At 39.7% G+C, this 22,085-nt stretch overlaps 1 protein-coding gene across 6 annotated transcripts in view; it reads right to left on the bottom strand.

Annotated features, from left to right (window-relative positions):
• Positions 1–22,085, bottom strand: part of TSC1 (TSC complex subunit 1) — a 28,227-nt gene that overhangs the window by 5,896 nt on the left and 246 nt on the right. For 2 of the 6 annotated variants that reach the window (XM_062011678.1, XM_062011676.1), the window contains exons 2-19: positions 15,019–15,081; positions 13,808–13,983; positions 12,834–12,937; positions 12,037–12,189; positions 10,124–10,268; positions 8,998–9,152; positions 8,604–8,677; positions 7,012–7,190; positions 6,499–6,608; positions 6,148–6,271; positions 5,645–5,760; positions 5,255–5,327; positions 3,815–3,913; positions 3,158–3,728; positions 2,372–2,415; positions 1,601–1,767; positions 548–730; positions 70–180 (exon numbers count right to left, since the gene is read on the bottom strand). In XM_062011678.1, the coding sequence (XP_061867662.1) occupies positions 70–180; positions 548–730; positions 1,601–1,767; positions 2,372–2,415; positions 3,158–3,728; positions 3,815–3,913; positions 5,255–5,327; positions 5,645–5,760; positions 6,148–6,271; positions 6,499–6,608; positions 7,012–7,190; positions 8,604–8,677; positions 8,998–9,152; positions 10,124–10,268; positions 12,037–12,189; positions 12,834–12,937; positions 13,808–13,913 (2,514 nt within the window). In that variant the 5' untranslated portion in view covers positions 13,914–13,983; positions 15,019–15,081. Of the gene's footprint in view, positions 1–69; positions 181–547; positions 731–1,600; positions 1,768–2,371; positions 2,416–3,157; positions 3,729–3,814; positions 3,914–5,254; positions 5,328–5,644; positions 5,761–6,147; positions 6,272–6,498; positions 6,609–7,011; positions 7,191–8,603; positions 8,678–8,997; positions 9,153–10,123; positions 10,269–12,036; positions 12,190–12,833; positions 12,938–13,807; positions 13,984–15,018; positions 15,082–20,816; positions 21,179–21,979; positions 22,067–22,085 lie in introns of those variants that run through there. The other 4 variants (XM_062011680.1, XM_062011677.1, XM_062011681.1 and 1 more) reach the window with 4 other exon arrangements.

Genomic DNA, 22,085 nt, shown 5'->3' with positions numbered 1-22,085 from the left:
AAAAATGATCAGAAAAAAAACAAACCAGAAATACACAGAAGGATCTGTGGGGACAATGACTTTTCTTACCTTTTGAGAAACCTGGCTCAGCAGCAATTCAGTGTGACACACCTTGTTATTAGCCTTCTTTAATTCTAACCTCAGATCTGCAATCATATTCCGGCAGTCTTCCAGCTTAGTCTGTTCAAATGAAAAAACACCTCACTCAGGGTTCCAAAACTTTCCTCAGGACTAGCAATGGCACACAGCTAGAGGGCCACAGCCCTCAGCACTGCACATCATGTTATACTGAGCACTTGGTGAAAGCCTCAAAATCAGTTAAGAAACTGCACTCTCCTATTTCCAAACCGAAGACAGGACAAAACAGAACTGTAAAAGGATGATAGCCAAGTTAAACATTTCCAATTACACACTTATTCTGACTTAATACAATACCTCTAATAGAAACACAGACCTTCCTCTCAGGTATTTTTTGCCATGTTATCAGGAAGGTTATTTTTGAAAACAATAAGTAGACAACAATCTTGGTCAGTGTTGTGCTTCATACCTGCAATTCCTGGCTCTGGTTGTAGAATTCTTCCCGGTCATGTTGCAGCTGTCTGATCTGGCTGTGAAGCTGAGCCACTATATTTTCATGTTCCTCCTGAAACTGGTGGTACCTCGCCTGTTCTTTCTGCAGACTCAGTTTCAAGGCCTGGATTTCTCTTTCCTGTAGTTTCAGCTGATCTTTCTGTTAAGAATCCCATACAAAACATCAGACAAGACATCTGCTTTATCAGTTAGAACATCTGTCCTAAGTCACTAGCTAAGTAAAGCTTTCAATTAATAGCATGCAGACAATAGGCAGTTTTCCATAAACAGAACAGTTTATATCAAGTATGTTCTTACAGGTTTTGGTGTTTGTTTTTTGGCTGAAAAAAAAAGATTAAATGGTGACAGAGTGGACAGGCTGAAAACCTGAAGTCACTTCCAAATGCAGCAGTAGATTCTTCCACTGCACCTCATGCTTTTGACAGGGACTTGGGCTTCACAGCTGAAGCAACAGTTCATCTTCCAAAACTTACTTGGAAGTCTATTTTTGGCTCTTCTACTGAATTATCAAGAGGTGAAAACTGTTGACTGAATCATCTATAATATGGAGATGCTGAATGAAACATGCCTAAATCTGTAACGAGATATCCTTCAGTGCACTTAAAACTTCAAGTTTTATTATAGAAAAAGTATATTTGAGGTTTCAATGTTTTTGCTATTACTCTTCACCTGAGGAGTGAAAGGATAACACTCTTCAAACAACACAATGAAGTGTCTAGCCAAGCATGAAGTTACCACTTCACTGACTGTGGTCATTTAACATTATCCAAAGGTGAGTGCTGGCAGGAGCCAAGCATGCAGGCATCCACTGATTCAGCTGCCTACATTCAAATACAAACTACTGGATTTAATAATCACATTCACTCATCCAGAAGTCATTCCACAAAAGCTGACTTTAATAAGGTGAGAAATGAAACCTCTCTAACTGGGTGTACTGAAAGACAGTGGTCAAACCAACTTTTTCCAGCACCAGTGTTTAGATCACTGTAAGAGCTGGAGCCCTGCTCACCATGGCAGCGTTATGTTCCTCCAGAGCTGTTGCTTTAATGACTTTTCGCAAGAGCCGCCGGTTCCGAAGGGCATGTTGCTGTCTCTTGAAGCGTTCATACAACAGCTGGTTGTGCAGCAGAAGCAATTGGTTACGCAGGGTGTGAATCTCATCTGAAGGGGGAGAACCTGGATTGCAGTTAGAAGACAGAAGTCACTGAACTGTACTGTCCCTGTTCCACATGTGGAAAATACTTTCCAAAATAAGCAAATTAGATTTCTTTGAAATGACAACTTCAACATCTGTGTGTTGCATTTCCTCTCCAACACTAACTTCAAATTTTATACATTTTTTCCCAAAGCAACATGTATATGCTGTAAATGGATTGCTCCTATTAAGAAAAGAAAGCCAACCTCACCATCACCACTGAAGCCTAACAGCACAAACCATAACACATGTGAAGCAGCAAGAAAAACAATCATTAGTTTTTCATTCAAGTGGTATTGAACCAGTGGAAGGATCTGTCAGATGATCAGCATCACTCTCAAAGCTGGCAGACCTTAAACGGGCAAAAGCAGAAACATCTGGAATTGTAGTTTTCACTTTTCAAAGATGGGAAAACAAAGCAGCTCATCTATCTCACTGGAACACAGATGTCTATCTGCCAAGCAGACAAACCCTGACTTAAGGGAGAGCACCATCTCTCTGTAGCATTAGTTTTAAAGAAAAAAGTATGCAAGTCATTGTTTAAGCATGTCTAAAAATAGAGGAACACACAAGAAACTTCCTCACCTCCAAAGTGAGTCCAGTCAGCAGATTTACTTGGCAGAGACAATCTGAAAAATGAAAATGCAGCATTAACCACTAAGTTTAAATATAAAACCAAGTCACTGCATAAAATGGAATGCCCACCTGAATGCCCTCCTGAAAAGATCTTACAGCCTAATGAAAGTACAACTACCGTCAGTTGGTATGAAAACAACAAGGAGGAGCTGTGCAAGCAGCAGGTTGCAAGGGCAGAGGATAGAGAGCATCATTTCTTAGGAGTTGAAGAAAATTCTCTCAGGCACAGAAAACATCATAAGGACAAAGTAGAATAAGTGGGTAACAAGATGAAAAGAAGCAATACAGTAGATCCAGTTAAACCTTAAATCTGGTTCTCTGATTCTTAGCTTCATGTATATTAGAAAGAAGAAAGCATAGTCTCTCCTTGGCCTCTGCATTTGCTTTTGAGTATCTATTGTGGGACTTAAACCTGATACAGTAAACAAGTCTCACTAACAGTGGGACCAAAGCCACACTTGCAGTACAGCCAACAGCTTCCCTTGTTCATCCCAAGCTCTGTTAATGAAGGCAGTACAACGGTGACAACCATTTTTTGTATATCAAAGCAAACGGGTTCCCACTGCAAATATAAAAACTCTCCACCCAGAATCTCTCGTTCACGTAACAGTAGGGTTCAACAGAAGATGGTTTCACTGGAGATTTCCAGACATGGCTGCTTTTCAGACACAGCTTCACAGCCAGCACAAAAAGCAGTAACAAAGTTTGCAAAGTAAGATTTTTTCAGTCACCTACTTGTTCAGCTCCTTAGTGTGTGCATCTGCTCCTTGCTGTATCAGTCTGTCGAGTACTTCCACAGGAGAAGTAGAGGACATGCAGTCATCATCCTGGGTTCCCTTGGCTTTCTTTAGCAGCTCCTCTGTCTTCTTGCCAACAAAGAGGTAGGCAGTCTTTGGTAATGCAACCTCAAAAAGGTGCTCATATAGGGGAGGTTGTCCACTCCCAAACACCACTCTTCTTTGTGCTGGTACTTTGCAAGGGCTGGGAGTGACAATACTCGTCTCCCCTGAGGTTCCTTCCCTGTTACTAGCAGGGCTTTCACCAGAGCCTCCACAGGGCTTGTCTATGGGAGTAAATGTTTGTTTGGGTGTTTCCCGTGTGCTCTCAGGCCCAGGCTTGTCCAGAGAAGATGTTAAAGACTCAGAAGTCTGACTGTGTCCCTGAACACTAGAGGCTACTGAATGGGTCTTCTTCTGAGAGCCTGACAGACTTTCATTTGTGCGGTAAAACGGAGAGTCAAATCCTCCTCTAGGCACCATGTGTTCAGCATCGGTTGTGATCTCAGAGATCTCTTTCGATATTGCATCTGAGAAGGATGGCAGAGGGGAGCATTATTATGCATTTTGACATTAAAAACATTCCCTTGGTTAAGGTGTAAGGATAACAAATTACCTTCCTCTCTGTCCTTTTCAGCACTATCTTCAAAAGACAAAGCACCTAAAAACTCTGGAAGATCACTTAAGGTCACTGAACTTTTACTACCAGGTGTATCTGAAAAACAGAAAAGAAGAAGTTAGTTCTATAAATGCTGTTTTCTCCAGATTTATCACAGCACAAAACAGAAGTCTTCTACTGCTACAAGTTCCTTAGAATAAGCTTGTTCCTTCTTCAGATGCTTTCTTAAAGGATAAAGTTATTTGACTCCTGTTCCATTCCATGTGAAATCCATTCTGAGGTCAGTCATGGGTCAGTCATGATCAGAAATATCTAACTTTGGTATTGCACAACAAGTGTAGGCAACTGCCTCAATGAATAAGGATGTGCTGCTTGCAGTTTAACTCATTCAATACTTTTTTAAAAGTAGCCTAAGTGCAGTGTGACTACTTTACTTCCACATTGTCATTAAACTCCCCTTCAGCTTCTGATCTGGCTTACCTAAGGACACAATACTTCCCTGAAAAAGGAAATTTAGGAAACTGATGTAACACAAATGACAATAAATGGCTACAGATCTAAATTCTGAGACAGCTGTCAGGGAGATACACAGTAAAACACACAGGATAGAAACCTCATGCTTGCAGTTCAGTCACAGGTTAGGAATCCAGTGAAAAATCCAACCTGTTCTTAACTTGTAATTCAGAAAGTTCAGTTTCCAGTGTTGATATATAACTTGACCAAGGAAAACCAGCTTGACATTTCACTATCATCTCCGCTTTGAGAATGGTAAAGATTCACAGTACAGGAGTTACAAATACAGTGCCCAAATGCCTTTCTACAGCTGTCACAGATGGGGACTAAAGAGAATAGAAAATGGAGCCTCAATTTACCTACTAGAAGATGAGTTCCTCAACCATCCACTGTTGATTTCAATATTCCATAGGACTTTAAAAACAGAGTCAAGTACAGCAATATATTTCAGACAGAAAATGTTTTTCCAAGAGCTTTAAATCAGAGCATCATATCTGTCTTTACTTGCAGCCTTACAGTTTCATCCAGACAAGTGACAAAACTTGATGTAAGATCTTGCTGCTTCTAACAACAAAAAAATTACCCTCAAAGCATCAGCTTTAAAGAAAAAAAATTACAACCATTTTTCAGCTTTCAGTAGATCTGTCTATTTAAAGATGCATAAAGAATGGGCCAGTAAAAAAAAAAAAACCTGCAAGATACTTCTGGAGGTGAATAGTTTAAATGAAATCTAAAGCACCACAAGAAAGGTTTAAATTGAATCACAGGTTAAGGCAGGATCCTGGAACTACAAAAAACTCAGGGGGAAAAAAGAAAGAATGGGAAAATCTCTGGAAAAGTGTTTGGCAACTGAGACACGTGTCAATAAACCCAAAATTTGTGTACAACAGGTTACTGTAACTGGGAGAGGAAAACGCAGTTTACCCAATGATTTATCGCTGTTTAGGACATTTTGCTGTCGGTACAGTAAAGGCCTCCCAGGATCTGGTTTGTCCTCCTGAAAAAAAAAGCAACAAAATAAAACTCAAACTAGTTGTTTTTGCATCAGACATCTGGTGGAAACAAACAGCTTTGACAGTTTCACAGAAAGGGAATTCCTGAAAAGAGATGACTTAAATAGCAAATTAATACAAAAAGTCTTAAAACTGTGCAACTGAAGTGGCAGAATTGTCTAAACTTCAAAAAAATAGTTTTTGCAATGAAATGCAGCATTTTTTTGTATATCAGGTACTTTGATTTCCAGTAACAGTCACTCAATGCATGTGTGGCAAGCCAATGAAATTAGACTTATTTGGCAGAGGAACTTTGTTGTACCTTTTTAGAAGGCGTGGCAGCAGCTAAAGGGAGTGAAACATGCACAAAGTCATCTGAAGTGCAGGCTGGAGGAGGAGATGTGGCTGGTGTTCCCAAAGGTGTTCCTTTCCCCCCTGCTGAAAAGGAAGAGCAGAAGTTTTCTCAGCAGGCTCCCACTTCCTCCTTCCAGTTCAATATTATATGTGAAGAACTGTACTTTTAAACACTCTCTCAACTATTTACCTCTTAAATCTCTTTCAACTATCTATCAAGATAAAAGCACAGAGTTTCCAAAAGGCCTTCTTCAGACTTTGGCACTTAATTCATTGTAACTTATTTCCTATGTCTGTGTTTGCATTAGCACTGCTCCAGATGACCAGGTACTCAGTTCACCAAACTAATGACTTAAGTCTAGCAAATAGTATGATGCAGCATTCCCATTTAAGAAGCTAACAGCAAAATTTACAGTCAGAATTTCTACTACAATAAACCTTGAAGGCCTAATTCAAAAATTCAGCACGTACCAGATGTGCCAAAAGCTTTGCTGTAAGGTTGCGATGCAGACTGGGATGACTCCGATGGAGCAATTCCAGGAGAGGTTGGCGGAGTGGTCATACCACAAACTGCAGAAGGACTCCAGATGGTAACCTGTGTAAAAGCAATACACAATAAACACAAATCAGTGAAACTCAGAAAGAAAAGAAGCACCTGTGTTCAAGATTCTGACACAGGAAATCAGATGGGGATTAAATCTGAACTGCACACTAAGTTCTGAAGATTTCCCAGTACTTTTCAGAAACAGAAAGACTGTCACAAGAAACTATGAACAAAATGCAAAGCATCAAAAGCATGCTGTGCTTTGTCTTCTGCTTTACCTGCTGTGGCTCAGTTGACAGCCGTATTGACTGTGGGCTCAGGATCTGAGGTAGCTGCCCAGGCATCTGCGATAGTGTTAGCCGAGGAGTGGAATATGGGGTAGAAGTCCCTGCAAGTTAAGCAAGATAAACACTTAAAAGCATCCAACACATTATTAGTGATTCTTCTGCATAGTGTTTCAAGGCTTTTAACCAAAACATTTCAAACAAATAACAGACTTATCTTCCAATCCTAGAAAACACCTAGTGAAAATGCTACATACTACTACTATTTTTTTTGGTTGGTTCCTTGTTTTGGGGCAGAAGGGACAGAGGAGGAATAACCAGTGGAAAGGTAATTTGGCAAACATGCCATATGTCTGCATGTCCAAAGCATGTATCTATACATGTGGTTTTTATTCTGGTCCCTAAGAATCAGACTTAAAGTGGGACAAATAAATAAAGTGTGGTTTTGCTATAGGGACAGTTTTCCTACAGGAATTCAGTATTTGTTAGCCATCAGGCAGGTCTTACCATAGCTGCTCTGTGTGTCAATGTAATAGCTGGCACTGGGGTCAGTTTGATGATGTTTTAAGCTTGTGCAGAGTTTTCGAGACACAGAGTAATAGCCATCTTCATATGAGGCTTCTGCAGGGTCCAGGGAGATTTTGGCACATTCTATCACAACATCATGAGTTTCTAGTCTTTTCCACCTGCAGACAGTTTTTGGATCCAAAAGAGTAAGTTAGTCAATTACTGTTACAAACAAGAGTTCCTGGCGATATGAGGAATGGGCTTATGTCTCGCTTGTTGCAGAGAGCTTTGTATGCTCCCAGCCAGAACTGGAACAAGGCAGCATACAGAAATTACAACCAGATGACTTGTAAGAGGGGGTCTCAAAGAGGAGACAAACAGCTTTGACACAGAGATCCATAAAAGGTCTGCCATGGAGCACTCTGGAAAGGAGGAACAGCACACGAAGACTTGGTTGATCCTGAGCTTCAGCAGCTGTAGAAATCAGCTCAACTAGACCCAGATGTCGGTAGTCAAAATTTAGACATGCCAGCCATAAGGGAATCTTACATTATTTATGCAAAACACCACCTGCAATGACAGTTTCAGGTCTGTGTTTTTCCCTCCCAAGTTTTGGGAATGTTTTTTATTATTACTACCTCCTTCATTCTGAAAACTTTTTCCCACTAAGTTAAGCAGCCAGATTAGATTTGTCCTGTATTTCAGGGGATGGAAGTTCAATGTAAAGAAGAGAAAGCACAGAAGGCTGTCTATTAAAGGTTGACTTGCTTCTGCATGTAAGATATTATATGCAAGATACCAAATCAGAAGGTAGTTTTGTGCCAATTATACTCCTTAGTGATGCCAGCCTCCCCCCTGCCTGCAAGAAGCCTGCAAAATTGAGCATTCTGATATTCAATAGGTTCCCATTTAGTAGTGTTTTCCTAGTGGCTCTGAAAAGCAGGGTAAGAGCACTACTGTGCAGCAACAAGAGTCAATTTCTCCTCTTCAGTGGCTGGGCCTGTGGAGACAAGAGAAAAGCAGCAAGTGGTGCTGCTGCAGGCAAATGAGCCTATTTCTAAAGAAAACTAATACAGCTGATAACTTTAAGACATACCTGTTAAAAGAACTGATCTGTTAACTGAACCAATATCTAGGTACCAAAACAAGACACGCTGAAGCCATTTTAAACAATTAAATCCCACCAAGTACTCCAACAAAACAAAAAAATGTAACTGAAACCTTAAGCCAATGAAGCAGGTCAGCAGTAGTTTCTCTTTATCCATCATAAGCAAATTCTTTTAGAAGTTCACAAGGATGTCTGACTGTTAAGCCATAAAATCAGGACAAAAATCAACTCTTAAAACAGATTCTATCCCAGGTACAAAATGAATTTACAACCCCAATGTCATTGGCCTTTCACATGTTCTTGCTTATTCATCCAGCTGTAAGCCTGGATGAAGCAGGTCTACATGTTTCCCTGGTGTACCTATGAGTATGGGTGGCAAAACACCACTGGCACACACTGTTGCTGACAAGTAAGCTTTCTGAAATAATCCAGCTAAAAGCTGCTCATTTATAGCCTTTCCTAGTGGCAGAGTGAACATATATACCTTCGTGGGTCCAGTTCATGGTCCTTAGATCCAGTCACTAATTCTGGATGAATTCGCACATGTTCCATCATTGGCTGAAGGAGCAAGAGCAAGAACAAGTATGTATTATGAGTACAGCATCTTTTGATTGCACTCAACTGCACAAAGCTGATGAGAAACCTACTGATCCCAACAGTTCAATATATCACATTTAACAGGTAAAGCTAATGCACATCATCACGGCTTCAAGAAACGATCTTGCTCCTACAACTGAGATTTCAGTCCTCCAATAGCCAGCTTTTATTGTTTTGTAGTGTACAAATACTACAATGTAGTGTATTAAACTGGTAAATACCCGCCTTCTACAGCTATGAATTCCTTCTGTCAGATAATACAGAGATGAGCAGAATTTTACCTTGACTACCTCTTCAAAGGTCTCCAAGTTTTCCTTCATACTGTAGTGAGAACGCAGAAAGGAGACAAAATTGCAAGGATACATTCCATAAAGACGATGAAAGAGAGCATAAACACTGGCATGAAGATGGACAAGGTAAGTCTCTGCCACGTGACCTGGAAAAAGTAGTAAGAATGGGTTTTTTATTACATTGGAGAAAAGAACAAAACTTCTAAGAATGCAAGCAAAGTATGAAACATTAACTGGAACAAGTCTGCTGAGATATGAGCAGTCCCTAGTGAAGCTGTGAAGTCTTCTGAGGGAATACACAACACATACTCATCATCTCATAGCAAAGTAAATATAAGATATGTATCATTAATTCCAACCAGTATCCTGCCATTCTCCAAACAGAGTTTGCAAGGCTGACTGAATGATTAAAAAAGAAAATAAAGTTTGCTTCACTTCAAAGATAAAAACTAAAAGCTTGTGTCCACAAAAAGCAATCACAGACTGGAATCTTATTAACCATCTTTAAGTTCCAATCCTACTTGCAATGCAAAATGGCCCTCTAAATAGCATCTCTATGTGCTTAACACAGCATTTGTTTATACAGCCATGAGACACATACGTAGATAACACCAGTGTTAGATATCAGACACCTTACAGCAAATTCAGCAAAACCAATTCATCAGAACCAATGCTACAACTGAGAAGACTAGTTTTACCAACACTTTCATGACTATTTATAGTTGCATATTAAAAGAAACACATGTTGCTTCTTCCCCCTCCCCATCCATGCCCAGGAATCTCAATTTCCTAAATATCTGCCTCAAATGTTTGCACTTTCCCTTCCCTATCCAAGAAGGTCAATCTCTGCGTTTCACTGTCATCAGGTTAGCATTTTGGACCAGTGATACATCATGTAGTAGTAGCACCACAAGGAAGAATCTAAGAGACTTCTAAATTTTGAGCAAAGCAGCAAGCCCTGATGCTAACTATCAAAGTGATGGGCTACTACACCATTTTTTGTATTAAATAATTTCAGACCATTAAGAGTCTCGCAAAAGAAGGTGCTCATCAACTGCGTAATAGTCACAAGGATACTACTAAACCAGAACTGCATGCAACAAAGTTGAAATCTCACCTGGATTCTGCAAGCACCAGGCTGAGAGACGCCCAAAGATACCAAAGAAATCATGAAGATACTGTTTGCCAGACTGAGGAATCATTGGCAACATGGTTATTAGCACTAGGACACCTGTGGTGAGTACTACTACATCTGTGTCAGTCTGCAAGAAGGGAGAAAACCTGCATTAGTCAGTTACAAGTGCTGCACTGATTTATGTTTTTCCAAGGATGAAGTGAACACTGAATCACCATCATGGAAAAAGCTCTCTACTTTGAAACAGTCTCTGAAAACTACCATGACTTAATGAACCAAGATTATTGTCTCTTCCATCCAGAACAACTCTAGGAAACACAATTTGGTATTCGTGTTCCTATTCTGCTGCTGCTTTTCTGTGTAAAGACTTGACTTAGTTAAAAAGGGAACATCACCACGGTTTCACAACTGAGTGGGAAAAAAAACCATTACTGGTATGTGAAGCATCTTATGCACCACCTTCCTTCTTTCCCAGAACTAAGAACACACAGTATTCAGTGTCTAAGACACTGTAAATCTGATCAGGATATTCAAGGATGTTGGCCAGTTACCAACGCAAGGGTGAAAATCTTTTCTATGGAACCTGGTTGATGACTGTGGCTGCTGAATAGTTCATGAAGCAGTAATTAAAACAATACTCTGAACACCAAGGCTTTCATGGAGAGAAAGAGATGTGGCAGTAAAAACCTTGAGCTAGATGAAATAGTTACACTCAGATTTTACAATAGGACACAGCAAATGTTCAAACTCTTTCCTGGTGGGGTGCCTACTTGCTTCCCCAATTTAATGTGCATTTGCTTTGGTATTTCCTCTGCTTTGTCAGGACAGGGGTGTAAACAGCACAGGTAAACCTATGGCCAGATGCCACTGAGCTGGTCTTGGAATTTCCCAAGACTGATTGGACATGCTCAGTATCATGGATTTTTCTTTCTCTGAGTAATCTACAGCCTCTATTTTCCTGCACGTCTCCTTTCACAGCTCATTTCATGTCCATCCCTATCCCTCTGTACACATCCCTAGAACTTACACATCTGTTCTACTCCCACCAGCTTTCTGACACACTTCACTCCTCTCACAATACAACTCACACTGAAAAGGATAACGGAACCCTTGTCAGGCACACCAGGAGTTCCAGTAACAGCACTTGTAGCTTCTGCTTTGGCACTAACAAACGCATTGTGTTTTTGTTTTGAAGAGCACTGGCACTGGACTACATCATGCATTTTAATGTGACTTAAATGACTAGTACAAATTCTTCACCATCATATTAAATGATACTACTGACAACACGTTCTAGGTCTCAAAACACTTTCCATTCTTTGTTCACTGTTAGAATACTGTACAGTATTATACCTGACACATTTGTAGATGGGAAAAAAACCTACCAAAACAAAGCATGAGCAAACAGCTGCCTCCTTCTAACCCAGCCTATCTGTAGCTAAGAAGGGAAAATCTGCTAACTTCAAGGTAATTTCACCATAGAACAGTCTATTGCACGGCCATCTACACTGCAAGTGTATTACCTTACATGCACAAATTGCAGAATGCACTAATGAGAAGTTAATGGGTTTCTCATCAAGTTCACATTCAAAATATCCATCAGCTTCACTGGTGGGCTTCTATTTAACTCACTGTTCTAAAAGTTTAGTCAAGCTGTCCTAACTCAAAGTTATACAGTGACAATGAAACAGTAAACAGTGGCTGTAATAACAGGAGTTGCACAGAGCATTTAGCTGATGTAATTACATTGTGGCTCAGTATTTTAATCAACATTTTACCTTTTCTCACAGTTGAACTAAGTTACATCAAAAAGGAAGGCAAATGCCTTGCATTCCAAGTATGTGTGTTTACATCAGAAGCACATACATTTCACAGTCAATACTGACAGGTCTTACCTTGAGACATTTGAGCAATGAAAGCAGGAGAGGTGCTTGAGAAAGCTTATGTTTCCAAGATGGTTGTCGTCTTATCACGTGTCCCAGCAGCGAGAGAGTGGGTAAACGGGTAGCAGCTTTGCCCATATACTCATTAATTTTGTCCAGTAGATGCTGATAGAGGATTTTGCAGAGTGGTAGAAAAAGGAAAGGTACTTATATTTAACTGGTATATAATCTTTTTCACCGATCTATACTCAGCAGTTCGCCATTGTCAATTACAGAAACTCTGGGCATTTTACAAATATACATGCTCCAAGAGCAAATAAAACCCCACAATAAATCTTAGTCTGCTGGTAGCAAAATGAAAACTATTCAGTCCAGAAGCAGTCACTGCATGTCAGAATGCTTATCATAAATAAGAAAAAAAATCTGGTCAACAGAAGCAAAATAATGTGTAGTTCCATTCTCCCAATCTATTTAAAAATCCTTACTTGCTCCCAAAATACTCAATTTGTTTTAGGCTAACACATCCAGCATTGCACAAGCAGCAGGAGCATTGCATAAAGACATTAGTCCTCACAAAACTTTCATTTATAGCGGTTCTTTGGGTCTTAGTTGGATCAATTTAAGTAACCCAAGGAACTGACATCTCTGAAGTTTTTCTAAACCTTAGCTACTACAGAGATACTACCTCTCTACAACAAGGTAATCCTATACTAGAATAGAAAACCAGAGTTCCAACAGATGCTATTTAAAGGCTGCTTCAATACCAGGCTAAAGTCTACCATACTTAACAACAAGATTTTTATTTTTACCTTGTCATGTGGCTCTTGCAGCGTGGACAGTATATGCAGTGCCTGCTGAGAATTGGTTTCCAAGTAATAGTCCACCAGGTTGTTCACAAGCATAGGGCCACGGTCTGCCAGGTTGTTTAAAGGGAGAAAAAGAACCTCTTATATTCTCATTACACTAAAACTGAAGCATTTGTTACAGGGACATTGTATAACTTCAGCAACTATTACACAATTTACAAAATAAACGGGTACCTTGTCTACAGAGTTTACAAGACTTTTAGGAAAATGAATCTCTCAACTACATCTTCTAGTTTCTGACCATTCAAATAATAGCAGGGAAAGTAACTATGTTTTTAATAAATAAGAATTATTGTCTAACTGTTAAAACCTAGAGGCAGCTGCACTGCAAGGGTACTTTACCCAGACCAGGTAAAGAGTTCAGGAGTAACTTTACATTCTCTCCCATCAGCAGACAAAAGACAGTAAATTCAGGGTCAAGGATACTGACAGTGCTCTCATGCTCTGAAAATATCATTGACATAAGGGATGCCTTAACAGCAGCACCCATTTTTTTCCAAGGAAGTCTGGGTTTGTTGTTTTAATTTGGGTTGGCTTTTTCTGTTGTTTATTTTTCAAATGAAAAAAACCAAATCCCATTAGTATCCATTATGTGGAAGACACTTGATTCTTTCTAGATACACTTGGCAAAGGAAGTTTCATCATCCCACAACCTGAGGTTATGCCCCAGGAAAAGCTAGTCACTTTATAATAGCATTTTAACAATTATATAACAGACCTTCTCAGAAGCATGCCATTAAGCAAAATGGACTGAGGAGAAGCTTCAATCCTTAAAGCAATTTCAAACCCAAATATCAAGAGTTTCCTTCAAATTGTATTTGCAAAGACTGTGTTTCACAGGAAAAAAAACCCCATTATTCTATCTTTATTGGTGTAAAAGCAAAACCCTTCCCTGAATTATGTAAAATGATACATACCACAAATGAGATTATCTTTGAATGCAGCTGTTATATCTTCCAGGACACCCAGAATTGGAGAATCCAGCATTGAGAGGAGCTCACCAACATTTCCTTGCTGGGCCATGATGCACGTACTGACATGAATGTATAGGTTAAAATTTCAGGAAGTTCCTCATTGGTGCCTTTCTACCAGACTAGGAAAGAAGATAAAGCAGATGAATTAACTTTCCTTTTTCCCTTTCCATTTTAAATCTCTTGTTACTTCCCTGTTTCTCTCCTGCAGCATTGCCCATTCAACACAGAGCTTACACACTTGCCAGAAAAGATCCAAGAGAAAAGTTTCCAAAGAAGCCAATGAGTCATGAGCAGAGTTTTCTTCATCTGCTTAAAAATTACATTAATCTGTTTTGTGGAAGACCTCAGCTAACATATTCTGCTACCATATTTTTTTTATTTGCTCTCCAGGTCAGTCAACTAAGACTAAACTTCTGAATAAAATCCAATCAGCTCCCTGGAATCACTCTGTTCTAACTTTCATACAGCAATTCCTCCTCAATCAACCTTTCAAGTCTGCACCCTGGAGAAAATACACAACCCAGGATCCTTCTTCACTCCTGTGGTAGATTAGAAATCCACTGCCCTTGGCTCTGCATTATTGCATACTAATAGATTTGTGCTTTAATACTTGCAATGGGGCCAAGTTGCAGCTGTTGGGAAACACAGTTAGGGTTACTACAGCTGCTGTTCCTCAGTCACCCTGCGCATACTAAATCACAGGCTTAGCAGCACAACATGCCTTGTTTTCACATGTGTAATTTGGAATAATATATTAGCAGCCCTGCAGTGCAAAAACATATAGATTATTAAATGCAACAGTGTGCAGATAACATGTCTATAGCTTCACAGTACTAAGCAGGAGTAAATCTAAGCCATTTCAGGCTTTTAAGATGCCTTCCTACCACGTACCAGCAACAGAGGGACTCATCACATGTATCTATCGCAAAATTAACCCATTTTTCTTTCATCCATAAGATGAAAGACCTATCCTGGACCTTTCCCAGTGGCACAGAAAACTCTGGCTTCACATCTCAGCTAATTTTTTTACAAGGGTTTCTTCTTTCCTCCTGCTTCCAGCTAGTGTACATTATTCACTTCCTCATGGAAGGCAGGACTGACACATACCAAGTTTACACGTAAGACTTTTTTTACTGCAGTTGTGTATACAGCACCTGTTCTGTGGATGAGCTGAGCTTCTGTCTGCAATGTCGTCAGCCACACACCTTTCATGATCCCTACAAAAGAAAAAGCACGAGGAAGTTAATAAAAGGCACAATTTCTTTCTTCCTTACCAAACTTTGTCTATTTGGAACAGTTCTTTACTACCGAATAGCAGAGCTACGAATGTCCTGCACAAGGAAAGTCAGCCCTTAGCTTGACAAACACTAAAAGGTGTTGCATGGTTGCCCTTCCCATAGTTGTCCACAGGTTAAGCTGTGCAATTGCTTCAAACTAGCTGGCTCTCACAAGACTGTAGTTTTGTACTGTGAACCTTCAAAAACCACTAAAGAGTAGTCCTACACACAAAGAAGTCTCCTCTTATCCTACCAAATTCTGCACCTCGAATAATTACTGTAATAGTTTAAGACTTTAGATTCTACTAAAAACATTGTTAGATATTAGCCAAGGACCATGTATCATTACTCTGCTTTAAATGATCATGTTGTAAGTACTTACATGTGTGTATGTGTGTGTGTGTATAAAACTTGTTTGAAAACTTATGTTTAACAAAGTTACTGGACAGCAGGAGTTAACCTGTCTACCAGTAAACTTTGTCATTTGCAACATACCACTCTGTAGTTGCAGAACTGCCCAAGGTCACTTTTATTAGGCCCACAAGACATCAGCTTACTTAATCTGGCACTGATTGCAAATTCAAAGGTGATAATACGGCACCACACTCACAACACACATTTCACTAGCAATAAACTTTAAGCATTACAGTAATCACTGTTTCAGACCACAAAAAACCCCATCCTCAGTTTTCAATGCTCCATAGCTGAACAGTCCAAATGAAATCTCAGTTCCTTTACAAGCAGATTGCTGAGTCTGCTAATTGAAGTGTTTCAGATTCAAATGTTATTTGTTTCCAAGTCCTATGCTGGCAAGATAGTAAAAACTGCAGACTTAAAACTGGCTGCTAGGGTAAGCAAGACTTTCAACTAAAGATAATGAAATAGCAACTTAGGGTGCAGGAAGAGTCACTTTCTACTTAAAACCAAGGACAGATCTTTGCTTTCAGAAAATATTTGAGCTGAGATTCGTTGTGGTCTGGGGTACTAGTTTGTTTTTTAGGGATTTTTATTTACTCTGTATTGTGCAGATTTTCAAGCTTCCACTTGTCTCAAAGAGCTTGTTGTTTAAAGGCAAGTAATGTTCAAAGAGTGACACTATTCACTCAGAAATTTTAAAGCCACTCATCCATGCAACCTAAGGAGTTAATCTTCCACTTTGTTACTCATTTTCAGGAGTCAACTACCTTTTCAGTTTCCAGTAACCACTGTAACTTTTCATTTACCAAATTCTAGTTATACTGAGGTACCCAGCACACATGCAGAATTACATATGAGTAAATACTTCACAAGTAATCTGTTCCCTTTATTTCTGAGAGCACTATTCTTTGAGACCATAAAGGGCTTGCTAACATAGATGCCTCAATTTTTGTCAGGTTACAATCTCAGCTATGGTTAAGCAATAGATTTAACAGCTTCCTAAGCAACACGAATTAGTTGATTGAAGTCTCATTAACAAAAGAGAGAGATGCATGACCACACCCCCAAACCAGCTGCAAGCAAAACCTGTTTTGGGAATTAAAGAAGCATAAATGCCAGTCTATGCTGTTTTACTCCACAAAGACATTGTCATCTCTCTTTTATTTGATTCCCCACCCCTCACCAGAGTGAAAAGAATGCTTTTCTTTCTTATTGTCCTGTAGCAATACTATTACACTTAGACCAGCTCTTCATCACACCAGTAAAAACCTCAACAGCAGGTTTCTCTTATTCTGATACTGCCAGAGGGAAAGCTATAGCATGGTGAAATCAAGAAACATGCCTTTGCAGATACTCTAGATGGGTTCTAGATGTCAGGTTCAACAATATATTTGCAGACAGATGGGAAAAACACCAGTTTAAACGTTCAGCTGGTAAGAGGATTTCAAACTTTACGCTATTGGCCTGATGGCACACACAAACACTATCATCAGATAAAAGCAAGGTTGATAACACAAGCTTAGTTGCCAATAACTATACACATAAGTAATTAATAATCTCTCAAGCTCTGTAAACTAAAACAGATGGCTCAAGTGACCTTGTGCCAATAAATACAGCATAGTTTAAATAAACTTGTCAATCATTCGTTCACTGGTACTTCACATAAAGTGGAGCAATCTCCACTTGTAAAAGCCTGTGTTCAAAATATTAAATGTATTTCAAACCACATCTAAAAGTGTCACAGTATTACACATAGGTACCTCAAGAGGTGGAAAGTTTATTTGCTGAAGTTATAGAAACGCCAGCATAACATTGTCACCCTGCTGTACACAAGTAGTCACATTTTTAACAAAACAAATCCCAGCTTTCTCAACACAGCATCTTCCCTGAAGTCATTTCTGAGGAACAGATTTGAAATCCTAAGTAAGACTAAGACTGAGATCCTCTAATCATACTGGGTTTGTGATGCCCTGCACTAATGAAGAAACCAGGAAATTCCAGCAATACACTTAAACGGTGGCACACTTTCTTAAAGCAAAGACAGATGAATAACTCTTTAACAAGCAACAGCCTTTTAGCTTTAACCAAAAAAACACCATGTTCTGGTAGGTGAAGTACAGTTCCCAGGGCCCCTGGTGTCAGTGTGATTTATGACCAGTCCCACCAGTAATTTGTGATGTGATTTTCCAATCTTCTAAATAAGGAACTCAGGCCAGGTTAAGAAGTTCCTTGTAAAACCATGAGATCACTCATTTGATGCCACAGTATTTTGTACCCAGCGTTGATACAACATCTGTTGTATCTCCTAACAGGATCTCCTTTAAATCTTTAGAGTATCATATCACAACCATTTTCCTCAAATACAGAGTACAGAAGATGAGTCTCATTAAAGCTTCTATCCCTAGCCATTGCAATCATTCCCCACTTAGATGAAATTCCACATCCCTGTACCCATACTTGAAATTGTCAGGATTAAACCAAAGTCAGCAGCTTTTCCATATGGTTTGAGTCAGTGACTCTTCACTAACTTTTAAAATCAGTTTTGTATAGAAGATCCAAGGCAGTAAACAGCAAAAAGTGAAAAAAAAATCTCTTTAAATACCTTTTAAAATGCAACATTTTAATCTCTCCAACAGCAACCTTCTTATTCTTATATTCAAGAGCTTTCAAAAACAGAAATTTTTGCTAAAAGTATCCATTTTAAGTCCCAGTGCAACTTTGGAGCTAGGTTACAGGAGATAAAGGAGAAGCCAACAAGCTGAGAACCAGTTTGTTTAAAAAAAATAAATCAATCCGTAGCTTTTTCAACCACAACACAATACAGTTGAGCTACAAAGTCGAGACAAAGGAAAAGACTGTAAAAAAACCTCATTGGAAAAAGCTAAATAGAGAAAGAGATAGCAGAGTATTTCAAAAGATGATGACTTCTCTAAGTATTTCTGTCAAGAGAAGATGTTCTGTTCAGTGTATTTTTATCTCAAGCCAAATGAAAAAGCAGCTGGTAGTGCCAGTTATGCTGCTCTGAGAGGTGGGGAGGAGAGGGACACACTCATCATGAACACACTTTCCTTCCCAGAAATTCAGATTCTGTGAGGCAGTGTGAGGGGTCAACATCAGCATTTCATCTCTTTTCATTAATCCAAAGTTAAACTTGGGGCATGTCAGTAAATGGTTATCCCCCTTGCTCCAAGAGAAACAGGAGATGCCGACAAGACCACTGATGACAACAGTGAAGCAAAGCCAGACTCCAAGACTTAGTTACACTTTTCCATCTAATTTCTATCGCAGGTAAAGCCAAATCCTCAGGCAATGCTTTGGCAAAAGCCATGAATGAGGACAGAAATATTTTACAGCAATCATTGCTTTCCAAGAAAAATTCAGACTGACAACAAAGCAGCCCTTCTCACTCAAATGTCTGAAATGATTGGCACAAAAGAATATGCCTCAGTCCCTCCCATCTGATCTACAAAAGCCCTAAGCCTGTTTTATAATTCCCAACAACATTCACTTGAACGTTTTCTTCACAGGTAAACTAAACACCACCATCACAGAAGTGACATAAGCAATGAATTAAAATTGACAGTAGGGAGAAAAAGCAATAGGAAAGAAAATGAGATTAACATTCCCTTTTTCACCACCGAGAAATAACGACTCTAACACTTTGAACCTCATTTAAACTGATGATTAAAATGAGTAGGACAAAAAAATTATTTATTCATTTTTAAAGAATGAAGGTTCCTGGCTTAACATAGTTCATATTTTTTCTGGTTATTTTAAGATCTGATAGAAGATCCCAATCCTAAACTCAATAATTAGTTATAAGTTATTACACACATTCTCCTGCACATTGTTACAGGTGCTTAACCTGTAGGACAAGCACAAAAACCTGATAACCCCAAACAGAGACATTCATATTCAACAATTTTTAAGACTATTTTGAAACTATGCTGTACTAATACACTATGCTAATTGCTACCCATCAAAGTTCTGTCTGGGAGAAAACTGTTTAAAAGAGATGTGTGTCAAAAAAAGCCCAAATATGGCAGGGCTGACAGTGAACCCTTTGGCAGCAGCTCTGCTAAAAAGCCAGACCTGAAAGGGAATTATTTCAACTCCTTATACACAATTGTACCTATTAATAGCAAATAAAAAGATCAATCGTTGTAATTCTATGACACTTAACAGTATAGGAGGAAAAGAAGTTTGGATAAGGAATCTTTCTTAAATTATTAACAGGTAAACAGAGAGCACAGTAACACCAGCAACAAGATTTGGAAATCTCTGCAGTACTTTTTCTGCCACCAAGAGAAACTTTTAAATGTATAAAGAGTTAGGCTCTAATTTCAGTAAATCTTGAAACCACTGCAAACTGCCTAGTATGCTCAGTGCAGGCATTGTAACTACTCTGAGAATTAAAGTAGGCATTACACAGGACAACACCAAACTGTGAGTAACCTTTTCATTTAAACCAAAACCAGAATAATACCCAGGAAAGTGATAGCAGTTCATCCCAAAGAAATGCTTATGCTGACAAAGGAAGTATAATTACTTTTCCTCATTATGTTTATTGAGCTACACTAAAATATAGCAGCTACATATCAGACCAAGATCTTAAGCTGCAACATTCTGTCAAAGAATATACACTTGTCTACAACATGCAATAAAGCCTGGGATCCCTCCCCTGCCTCCACCACTAAAAAGTGCTTGGATTGGTTTGATTTGCTTATTATAGAAGGTAATTTTCCTAAATATACATATATTTATGTCTGTGCATGTGTGTTATAGGCCATTCAGCTCCTATAGGGTCTGACTTGGGTCATCACATCACCAGCTCATGTAAGGTGTTTGGCAGTTGCAAGAATTTTGGGGATTGGTAGAATTGAACATCCCAGCAGTCCAGCTCTAAATAGGGCCAGCATTCCTTTTAAACTATAAATAGTTATTCAAGTTAAACACCAAAATATCTGCAATTGGACAGCATCTCTCACATGAGACCCCCTTAATAACTACTTTTCATCAGTCACCATTAAAGTCAATTCTCACATAACAAAGAGTTAAGGAGCTATATTAAACACAGAGATGAAATCATTTTAATTAAAGCTTATCTCATGACACATTATAGTCTGACTACATTTTCATCTGAGTACATCCATGCAAAGGCAATCTAGTACTGGGTTGACTACACTGTTAGGCTACAACTAAGACGACCCCAAAATCCAGAACAAATGATCAAAAAGAAACTAAAAAAAGCACTTTACCAAATAAAAGATTTCAAGTTGATGATTTGAAACTTAAAAGTTTCTGATAAGCAGAGTACCCAATTGCTCCTTAGTAAAATGAAGTCAACTGTAGACAGACGTATTCCCAATGCTTCTAATTACTAAAACTTCCTGAGTTTCCAAAGATTCAGTTTCTGATTGTTCATATATGTAAACTTAAGAGGAATTATTTCATCTAATGGGATCACTTCAGCTGTGCTTTAATTACGATGGATTTCCAACAACTTGCCACAGAAGTCAGCATGAGGAAACTGCAGGAACAGACCACATGAAGAATGAAAACCTTCTTTATTAGCATCCACTGGAAGGTTCTGTGGAAACAGCAGTTCTGCAGACAAAACCTGATGGCAGTTTTTGTGTCATTTCTAGAGGTTTTGAATCATACACTCCTTCAAGGCACGCTCTTTCTTTTGCTCATTGCCTTGTAAAAGACTCATTAAAAGAGAAACTCACACAACTAATAAGGAGAGAAGCACTGACTAAACTGATAAAACAATGATAGAGGCTGCATCCACAGCAAACAAAGGATGAAAACTTCAGAACTGCAGTCTTCTGAGTTCTTTGTCCTAACAGGAAGCTAAATATTTTCTTGTAGAAGCAAACAACATCCTGGCTTCATATTACCTGCCCACGGGCAAGGAAATAAGAAAAAGCCTTTCTCACCAAGGGGCCAGACTTCTAACAACTGCTTTAATGCCTAGCTCCGGCCAAGGGAAGCTCCTCAGCAAGTAATCGAGTCGGGGGAGTCTGGAAATCGCTACCTAGCGTTTGAAGCGGAGGTGATGAACCTTTTCCGATAATCCCCCCAAGAGGCACATTGGCTATGGGGGACCCCTGCGGGGGGACAGCGGCCCCAACCTCCACACCCCCGGGCAGCCCCACCGCGGCGGGGAAGGGAATGACCGAGAGCAAGCTGGGCTGGGGGAAAGGAAATAAGACAGAGAACATCGCCCCCCCCGCCAGGCTTTACCCTCGCTTTCCCCATCCCCCCGGCTCCTTCCCTTTCTCCTGCCACCTCCTCCCCGAGCCCTTTCTCCCTGCCTCCTCCCTCTCTCTGTTCTCTGTCTGCTTCTCTCCATCCCCCTCCATCTGCCTCCGCTCTCACCCGCTGCGGGAGGAAGGAGTAGGCCCAGCACACTCACCTCTCCTTCTCCTCCCCTCAGCTGTTTACCACTCAGGGCTCCTCTGGCCCACAGGGCGCCGCCATCTTGGCCTTGGCCCTGCCTCCCCCTCCCCCTCCCATTCACG

Source organism: Colius striatus, chromosome 19 (genome assembly GCF_028858725.1).
Source record: "Colius striatus isolate bColStr4 chromosome 19, bColStr4.1.hap1, whole genome shotgun sequence".
Lineage (NCBI taxonomy): Eukaryota > Metazoa > Chordata > Aves > Coliiformes > Coliidae > Colius > Colius striatus.
The sequence above is the reverse complement of the archived record's forward strand: the minus strand, read 5'-3'. Positions and strand labels throughout refer to the sequence as shown.